The 9,817-nt window shown below is 48.7% G+C and overlaps 1 protein-coding gene across 1 annotated transcript in view; it reads right to left on the reverse strand.

Annotated features, from left to right (window-relative positions):
* The window catches only part of LOC146799493 (acyl-coenzyme A thioesterase 1-like), a 34,456-nt gene extending 27,492 nt beyond the window's left edge, over positions 1-6,964 (reverse strand). Inside the window, exons 1-2 of the mRNA XM_085627056.1 lie at positions 6,319-6,964; positions 3,300-3,502 (exon numbers count right to left, since the gene is read on the reverse strand). Of these exons, the coding sequence (XP_085483182.1) occupies positions 3,300-3,502; positions 6,319-6,865 (750 nt within the window). The 5' untranslated portion in view covers positions 6,866-6,964. The remainder of the gene's footprint in view (positions 1-3,299; positions 3,503-6,318) is intronic.
* Positions 6,965-9,817: the final 2,853 nt, after the last annotated feature.

A 9,817-nucleotide genomic window follows, 5' to 3' on the forward strand; every position in this document is an offset into this window, starting at 1 on the left:
TGCCCCCAGCGCCATAGGGCATCTGCTTTCGTGAGGCGTCGGAGAGGTTCCGCCGTGGTGGCCAGGTTTGGGATGAACCGCCCACAGTACGTGGCCATCCCGAGAAAACTGCGGACTTCCGACGCAGAAGTTGGTGGTGGGGCGTTCTTGATGGCCTGGGATTTTCTTGGATCTACTTGAATGCCATGGTTGGTAAACGTGTATCCGAAAAACTCGATGCTTTGTTGAAAGAACTGGCACTTCTCCTTGTGCAACGTGACTCCAAACTCTCTCAGCCTCATCAGTGTGGACCGGACTCGTCGGTAGTGTTCATCCACTGTTGTGGCGTGTATCAGTATGTCATCACTGACGTTTAGCACTCCCGGTAGCCCCTGCAAGATGTCTCTAATAGTGTTCTGAAATATTTCGGCCGCTGAAGAGATGCCAAAGTTGAGGCGTCGGTACCTGCGTAGCCCCAGGTGCGTGCTGAATGTAGTGATATACCTGCTCTCTTCGGCCAGCGTTAGTTGGTGGTACCCCGCGTTGAGGTCCAGTTTGGAGAACCACCGTGCTCCGTTAAGGTCTGCGATTATGTCATCCATCGTGGGTGTGATGTGCCTCTCCCTTTTGATGGCCTTGTTGGGCAGCCTCATGTCGATGCACACTCGAATCTTGCCTGGTTGCCGGGGCTTTTCCGCTATCACCATGGGTGATACCCAGGGGGTGGGTCCGGTTACTGTCTCTATGACACCTTGCTCTTCCAACCTCCTCAGCTCCTCCTCTACCAGCGGGCGTAGGTGGAAGGGAATCCTCCTGTGTTTTAGCGCTGTGGGTGTGACCGACCGGTCAATGTGGAGCTTGACTGGTGGTCGTCGGATGTTCCCCAGACCAGTGAACAGCTCCGGAAACTGGTCCAGCAGGGTAGTCGTCTGGGATTCTTGCACCTTCCGGAGGAATGCGATCAACCCTAGGTCTTCGGCTGCGTGCCCGCTGAGGAGGGTGTCGGCCTCTTGATTGATCACATGTATGTCAATCGTTATCTCTGCGTCATCTGACTTCACCGGCACCGTCATCTTTCCTGCCAACGGCAGGGGTGTGTCACTCCCGTAGGCATAAATCTGGGCTTTTGACCGTCGGAGTTCCGGCTTGGGTCGGAGGCGATTGTATTGTTGCACTCCCATCACGGTGACTGACGCCCCTGTGTCGATCACTGCGTTTATCCGGGACCCGGCGACTAGGATGTCGCACCTCGGTTGTGGTCTCCTCGAACTCTTGAGGGCTCTGGTGAATGAAATCAGGTATGTCTCCCCTTCGTCATCATCGGACTCCGTTGCATTTTCCTGCAGGGCCTGTGCTTGCTTGCCCCTTGGGTTGGTGGGAGAGGACAACGACAGCTGGGATAGTTGTCTCACCATGGCCTTCTCCGGCCTCTTTCCTCTCCGGTCTCGTTGCGTGGCTCGTTTGCGACAAACAGACGCAAAGTGGTTCATCACGCCGCAGTTGTCACACGCCTTTCCTTTCGCGGGGCACGTCCTGCCTCCGTGTTCATCATACCCGCAGTACCCGCACGGGGCTGCAGGCTTCTTTGCCGCCGGCCGGCGGGAAGCTCCACGCGACTGTATTGCGTCGGCCCGCTCTGTTTTGACTGTTACTCCTGATCCGGCGCTTCTTGTGAGCGCCATCTCCATCTCCTCTGCGCGGGCGTCGGATAGGTCGTGGGACCGTGCCAGCACTAGAATGTCCGCCATCGGGATGTTCGGTTGGCGGAGGATGAGTGTCCGTAGCTTTTTGCTGCGTATGCCGCATATTATCTGGGCCCTGATCTCCTCTTTGGCTCTATCACCCACGAGGTGCGTGTCTGCCAGCACCCTCAGTCGAGCGTGGAATGCATCCACCGACTCCCCTTCCTTTTGTCTCGCTTGGCGCAACTTGAAGTGTTCAAAGTCCGGGTTCAACTGGGGGTCGAAATGCGCATTGAGGGCTCTCACGGCCGCGTCATAGTCGTCCGCGTTCCCTGTGTTGGGGAGGTGCTTGAATAGGAGATAGACTTCTTCCCCTGCGTAGTGGAGTAGTAGGGACCTTTTCACGGTGCCATCCGTCTCCCTGGTGCCCGCAAAATAGTTGTCGAGTCGGCCAATCCACGTCTGCCAGCGTGGGGCGGCCGTGGCAGGGTCAGCAGCTTCACTAAACGGCGGCAGAACGCCTGACGCGGGGTGCAGTGGCACTGCCTGGGCGGGGCGCTCATCATCCCCCATGGCTCCCTGGGGCACAGCACAGCAGGAGGGACGGCAGCAGGCAGAGGAGGCCGCAGTGTCAGGAGATGCCCACACTTGGTGATGACAGAGGGCGTTAGGGTTCAGCCCGGGCGCAGCAGGCAACTGGGGCAGGGGGCTTCAAGGCCCAGCCAGGACACAGCAGGGACACAGAGTCCTACAGTTCAGTGGCAGGGATGTTCATCTGCCAGGATGGGCTGTGTTTAGTGCACACGTGCACTCACCGTTGGTTGGAGGGGCCCAGCTGCACTGCTCGCGTGAGACTGAGCCTGTTCCAGTCGGCCCGTCAGGAGCACGTGCGCGCGCGCGGGACTGCCGCGGAGCGCGTCGATCAGCTGGGGCACACGTGGTTTGATCTCCGCTCTCGTCGCCAGTGTTGTGGGGGCCGCCTGCGCTGGTGTGGACCACCGATGCTTGCGCCGCCGCTGCAATAAGGGACACCACACTGTGTACGGGTGTCGGCGCGTGACTGACTGCTCAGGCCGCGCCCCTTTATTTTTATAACCAGGCGTACGCCACGTTCGTGGCGTACGCGTTGCGTAATGACACTGCGCGCTCTAGCGTTAAACGCTAGAGCGCTAATTGTAACAATTAGGACGACGGGAGTTTGCCCGCATTCCACAACATCAGTGGAGTCAGGCTAATCAATTTCAAATGGAGACTGTACTTTTCCCAACTTCTCCATGTACAGCCTGTTTAGGACAGCTTTATGGGGGAAAGTGAGCATGCTTTCTATTCTTTGCTTTATATGAGATGCCATCTTTGCGAGGGAGAATGAATGATTTTCAGTAGTCAAAAATGCTATGTCTACTAGGGCTAAAACAATGATAACACACATTTTGAAAATGTAGTCTGCAATATGGTGTGAGTTATGGCAATAATACAGAACTCTGCGTTATCATGGCTTAAGGATATGGGAGTTTTTATTTACTTTCATTTAATTTCATAACATTAGCAATATTAAACGAGGACGCAGACAAGTAGAATCGAGATACAAGATTCCATAAGGATGCAATTAGAACACAATGTACATGTGTTGCTACTTACCTTTGGATGCCTCTGCAGACATTTTGCTGCTTCTTCAAAGTATTCAAGGCAAAAATCTTTCATTGTTGGTGGCAGGTCCTCAAAGTTAAAGTACGGCAGCGCAAGGGATGCAAAGCCCCTACTAGCGAGCAGACTAGATCGGTACTCCCGAAAACCTCCTTCATCGCCAAACATATCAATCACGCCAGGAAAGGGTCCATCACCTGCAAAGCCAGACCATGTAAAGTTAGATAATGTGTTAGCAGAAGGTTTGCTCCTATTGAAAAAGTAGAAATTAAAGTTTCCAATGAGCTGAAGTTAAGAGTGAAGGCAAAAAGTCTTGGGAACATGGCTTGATGCTAAGACACAACACGTTCTATTTTGTAGAGCGCAATCACCCATATTAAAACCCTCTCTTTATGTACTCAAGATTCTATGGAAGACATCATATGACACTCAAGAAGCAGTATGTTAAAAATCATAATACATTCGAACAAAAGCGGTCATCGAAAAAAGTCATTTCCATCTAAGAAAAAAAGTTGAATAATCTCAGCACGGTTCAGTTTGAAATTAAAGTAATGTCTTGAGTAGGAGGATGACGTTGCATTTTCGCATCCATAATAATTGTCTACAAAGAGTTGCAGAATATTGTTAAGAAACCATTTCTTTATACTGAATGTATGACATATTTGCATGTAGACAGTGCCAAACAGGCCATGCAGAACATAGAGTGCAGTGCTATATGTATCATTGTACCATCTAGGCACCCATTGGTGTGCTGTTTGGGAGCTTTATTCTGGCAAGACAGGAGGGGACAGGCAAAGAAAGGAGTATGGGGCAAGCAACAATGGGGAGAGGAGCGGACTGGACAAGTATAAATTGCAGAAAGAGGGAGGTGCAGCAAGCAACAATGCAGGGGGCAATGGGGTGGAAGGGGGTGCAAGAAAAAAGAAAAGAAAGTACCTTCATATGCGGTGAGCAGTGAAAGGACACTGGGCTAGGGAAGAAGTACTTGGGCCATGCTCCACGGTAGCGATAAACAGACGAAGAGGAAGTGAAGCTGGCACTTTACGACCAAAGAGAAGGACAGTAAAGAGAGTGACGAGGAAGACAACCAATGGTAAGCAATGAACAGGCTCTATCTCAGGCAAGACATAAACTATAGGGTGTGGGGGAAGTGGGAAGGGAGGGGGCAAACTGTCAAAGAGGCGAAGGTGCCCCGCAAAATACTGAAGGGAATAAAACAACCAACAGTGCCTACAAAACATTTGTGTCCTGCCGCAGGAGAAACAGCCTTTCCATCGCAGTCTTTAACAAGCAGGACCTTTACCATGCAGATAAGTGTTTATACTTTTACCACAAAGTACTTTTCCACACAAGTATTTTTTTTTTAATAACATACTTTTAATGTTATATAAAAAAAGTTATTTTACGTTTTTTCGGATGGGAAGAGGTAAAGGGTGGTGAGGGTGACTTTATGGTTATACCGGGTTAGTAGAGGTATAGGGAGGTGAGGGTGACTTGACGGTTAAGGGGTGGGTAGAGGGATGTGAAGGTGACTTGAGGGTGATGGGGTAGATAGAGGTAAAGGAAACTGAAGGTGACAGGAGGGCTCGGAGGTGGGTAGAGGTAAAGGGAGGTGAGGGTGGCTTGTGGGCTCAGGGGTAGGTAGAGGAAAGGAGAGATAAGAGTAACTTGAGGGCTCAGGAGTGGTTAGAGGTAATGGGAGGTGAGAGTGACTTGAGGGTCGAGTGCTGGTAAAGTTAAAGGGAGTTGAGGGTGACTTTAGGATTTGGGGTAAAAGGAGGGGCGGATGACTTGAGGGTCGCGTGCTGGTAGAGTTAGAGGGAGGTGAGGGTGGTTTGAGGATTCATTGGTCAGTAGAAGTAAAAAAGAGGTGAGGGTGACTTGAGGGTTCAGGGGTGGGTACAGGTAAAGGAAGGTGAGTGACGAACGCTCAGATGGGTAGAGGTAAAGGAAGGTGAAGGTGACTTGAGGACTCAGGGTCAGTAGAGGTAAAAGGAGGTGAGGGTGACTTGAGGGTTCAGGTGTGGGTAGAGTTAAAGATGGGTGAGGGTAACTTGAGGATTCCGGGGTGGGTAGAGGTGAAGGGTGGTGAGGGTGACTTGAGGACTCAGGGGTCAGTAGAGGTAAAAGGAGGTGAGGGCGAGGGCGCATCACCCGCTATAAACAAAGGGTGGAGGTTCGGGTGGGCTCGCACGGCGGTGTTAGAATTAATTGTTTTGTAACTTACCATTTGCTGCAGGCTGCTTCCAGCGTTACATTCGCCTCCTCTTCTTTTCCTGGGTCCCAGCAGCCCCTAGGACCCAGACTCCCATCCAATCCCCGTGCTGCAAAGCAGCCCAAGAATTGGTCTGAGCAGGCAGGAAAGACTCCCTTCTCAAACCAAGGAGCCTGTGGGGTTTCTCCGGCCCAGCTGCTCAATGCAGCTGGGCTGGAGAAAACCTAAGGGCATGTGTGTTTTGGTCAGCCTGAGACAGCCAGCCAAAACACATATACGCACTTAGGGAGTGAAGTGCACATAGCCCACCTCCTCCGCCCTCCCATGCCTAGGCCCCGCCCCTCCCAACACCACTGGCTAGGAGCCAGCAAATGCAAAATATAAAACGATGCAAGAACATCGTTTTATTTGACAATTTTTGGGTCTGAGCCAGGCAGTGGAGCGACACTTCTCCGCCATTGCGGAGGAGCCGCCACAGCTCCAGTGACACAAATAGTCATGTAATAATCTTTGCTTTCTATTACTAGTGTTTCATAAATCACTTCTGGGGGTTGTAAGCGCTGTTAATAACGGATGTCATTGATACTCAATTTAATGGTAATCAATTCACTCATCTAGGGGGGGGAGGGAAAGCTGTGTGTTCCTTTCATCAAATCTAGGAATACCAGAGGCAAAGAAAATACCTGGATTTAATGGATTGGTCACACCACACACGTGACACGAGATCCCCGAAGGGAATCATTTTAGAGACACAAAATGCAATCACTGTTACCACCTTTCAGACCGTGCTTCAGTTACCTGGAGGCAGAAACAGGCTTCCTCTCACAGCACCCTCTCTCAGTCTAATCCTCTGTACTCCTGGGGCTGCAAACCACCTCTCCGTCTTCACCTTTGCTATTACCTGCCCTGGGAGCTGCTTGGGCTGAGAGTGGCCCTGGTGGGCTAGTAATTCCAGGATCATAGGGGTCTTCATCACATCTCTTTTTTCCAGCCTTTCATACGGGTGTTCCAGCGCTGCTGGGGACAGGCTCCAGAGCAGTCCCATGGGTTCCACTCCTGTGTAATGTCCTCCCGAGGAGGGGTCTCTGGCCAGGTCAACATTTCCCTGCTCATCAGCCTGGTAGTGGGCACACGAGTCGAACAGGACCTCCTCCTCACTCTCTACCAGAGCCCTAAGGGTCACCTTCTGTTGGGGACTAAGCCCCTGCACTTTGGTCCCTAGGGGCTCATCTGCGAGACATGGTTTGGGGCAATGCACAGTGATGCTCGCCACGGACCTCAGGGAACCCAGGCCCAGAGTCCTGGAGCAGAGGTCCCAGCCTCGGACAGCAGCCACGCGCAGCATAGTTCAGCGAGACCCCCTAACTCGGTGTCCCCTTTTGCTCAAGCAACGGAAACACTACTTTGGACTTTTGCCCGTCCATTATAAACACAGAAAAAGGACTAACTGTCAAATCCATATGAGCACAGGGCATGGAAATGGAAGAAGTACATCAAACACTCTTTGAAAAGCCAAGAACATCGGACGGGACATTACGGATCAGACCTGAAACTCCACGTTCAGTTACGGACAGAAATACTCGAATACGTGACATTCTTTAAATAAGGGTATATAGTTGTAAAACTCTAATATAAACGTTACTTAAACCCGGGAAGTGGATTTAAATATCGGTCTTTTGTAATAGGTCAGATATCGGCGGTGCGTCAAGGCCACCATATAAACGTGTTAATTGCAGCTGAGAGCATTCAGGGAATAGACGACAGATGAGCGGTATTATGCTGCTATTTTGCAAGGATAACGTGTTATTGCCGTAATAACAAATTGGACTGAAGTGTGGGACCCAAGGCTCGGGGTTTGGCTCTCGAGCACGTGCACGACCCGAGCTCTCGAAATGTTTCCATGTAAATTATGCGGCAAAGCTCACGTAAAATAAGACACGGCCTCTTCAAAAGTCTAAAAAGTTTATTTATTTAACACGTGGACGCTTTGTCAATAATACGCTATAACGCTACGTTATCGTCCACTGAGACGTACATATTAAAAGTGATATTTTTTAATCATAAACTTAGAACGGTTCCTGCCCCCCGCCCTGGCGACCATGCCATTAGTGAATTAAGAGGCAAGTCAGTTGTGTACGCGTAAGTATGTGGCTTGGAACGAAGGATTCTTATAAATAGAGCAACATTATAGCAGGCAGGCAACTAGAGCCAAATTTCGGGGGGGGGCTGAAAAAGATTTCGGGGGGGGGGCTAAGTCTTCCAGCCATAGGCAGAGTGGCTGTAAGAAGGGGTGAAAACACAACAAAAGCCTCATTAACGAGTAAATGGTATTTTAAAGACCCGTGAAGTACTCTGGTGCGGCTGCAATTAGACGGACGCCAGCCCGCGAGGCTGTCTCGGCCGGGCTGACAAACATGACGGGGGGGGGGGGCTGAAGCCCGGTGAGCCCAATGGGTGTTGCGCGCCTGCATTATAGTATACTAAATTAAAAACAATACTTTTTTGTACAGTCAGCTGAGCTCGAATTCCAAACTCATATATTTGAAGGTGTTTTCATATTCCACAATGAAGCAAAGGAACATTGAAAAACATAAAATATTTTCCCAAGATCACACGATTTGATTAAGATGGGAAACCGGAATTAATCAACATGCTTTCAAAACTTCTACAAACAGCCACTAAATGGATGTTTAATTTAATTGCAAGATCGGAGGTTCCTATTGTGCCTTCTCCTATCTTGCATTTCTTGATAGCAGAAGTCAAGAACAACTGAAACAAGCATTGGTAAATGCATTTGGTTTCACCTATTTGATTGATAATAAGCTGTTTTTCATTGTAAGTTGTAGCTTGCGAGTAGTTGTACAATATAAGTTACAGAAAGTCTGTTAAAGTGTTATAACTTGTTTATGTACAAAAAGGCACTATATTGTGCTGTTACTAATGGTATAGTGCGGGTAAGTAATAGCAAAATTTTGAAAAATTAAATGAAAAAGGGAAATAATAGAATTAATTGATATAATAGCAATATTATGTGTTTAGAGGAGTTCTGACACCTTCTGGGCCCGGTGCCACTGGACCTGTTGCAGCTTTCAAATCATGCCCGTAGTGCAAGATAATTGCATTTGTTACTGCCTGCTTAGTAGTAAAATATAGCAATATTAGGTGTTTAGAGGGGTTATGACAACTTATGGCCCCGGTGCCATTGCACCTGCTGCACCATTTCAATCAAGCCCCTTTAATATGCAAGGTACCTGCATTTGTGGTAGCCTCTTTTGTAGTAAATATAGCAATATTATGTGTTTAGAGGTGTTCTGACAACTTCTGGGCCCAGTGCTACTACACCTGCTGCACCATTCAAATCATGACCTTATTGTCTGCAAGGTAACTGCACTTGTGGCTGCCTGTTTAGTAGTAAAATATAGCATAGCTCTTGTGTATTAACTTTATTTTGAACGTGCAATGTTTATTGCAAAATTAAGAATTTGATCATAATGATCAAATAGATTACGTTGAAAAAATCAATCCGATAATACCTACAATGTGCAAAGAAAGGTACAGAGGCATAAATAGGAAATTCCACAAACGTTCTAAGGCTAAAGCATCTGCTTTACACAACTAAGTAATACAAAGCAAGCATTCCAGCATGCTGTTAGAAGAGATCTTATCTTGAATGTGAAGGAGGCTTAAACAGTGTGAACAGCTTTAGTAGAAGTATCGTAAATGCGTGCAGCCAGGGGAAGTTACCAAAAGAAATGTTCCACACAGAAGCGAATGAACACAGTCATTTGGGTTGGGAACTGATAAGAGCCCCCTTTTAAGATATATTAAATACAAGAGATTTCACAAGCACAGCGCAAGTGCTGTGCAGGTGAACCCTAAAAACAACAAGTCCCTTGAGACCAAAGAGAAACGGGCTAATGAGAACAAATAGAACAGTGATGAACCAATACCGGAGTAGTAAACAGTATAACAGTCCCCTTGACTGCGACAGCTCCTCAGTTCTTGCTGCTCACTGTCAAGAGAAGTACCTTCTTTCATTTCTTTTTCACAAACGTTGGTTAATTCTTGTGGTTGTACATTTTGTTTGTTTTAACATTGTTACCATTATAGGTTCCCTCGTGCACCTCGCACACTTACCTTACGTCCATTCGTTCGTGGACTGCATCCACCATTTTCAGTGTGCATTTCCTTTGTCTTGCCTTGTTCACATCTCAGGTTTGTTCATTTTCAGGCAGTTGCTTTTGTTCTGGTGACCGCTTCTCTGGACAGCCTTCCCAGAGTCTGGCTTGGTCCTCTC

The sequence above is a fragment of the Triturus cristatus genome, chromosome 9 (assembly GCF_964204655.1).
Source record: "Triturus cristatus chromosome 9, aTriCri1.1, whole genome shotgun sequence".
NCBI lineage: Eukaryota > Metazoa > Chordata > Amphibia > Caudata > Salamandridae > Triturus > Triturus cristatus.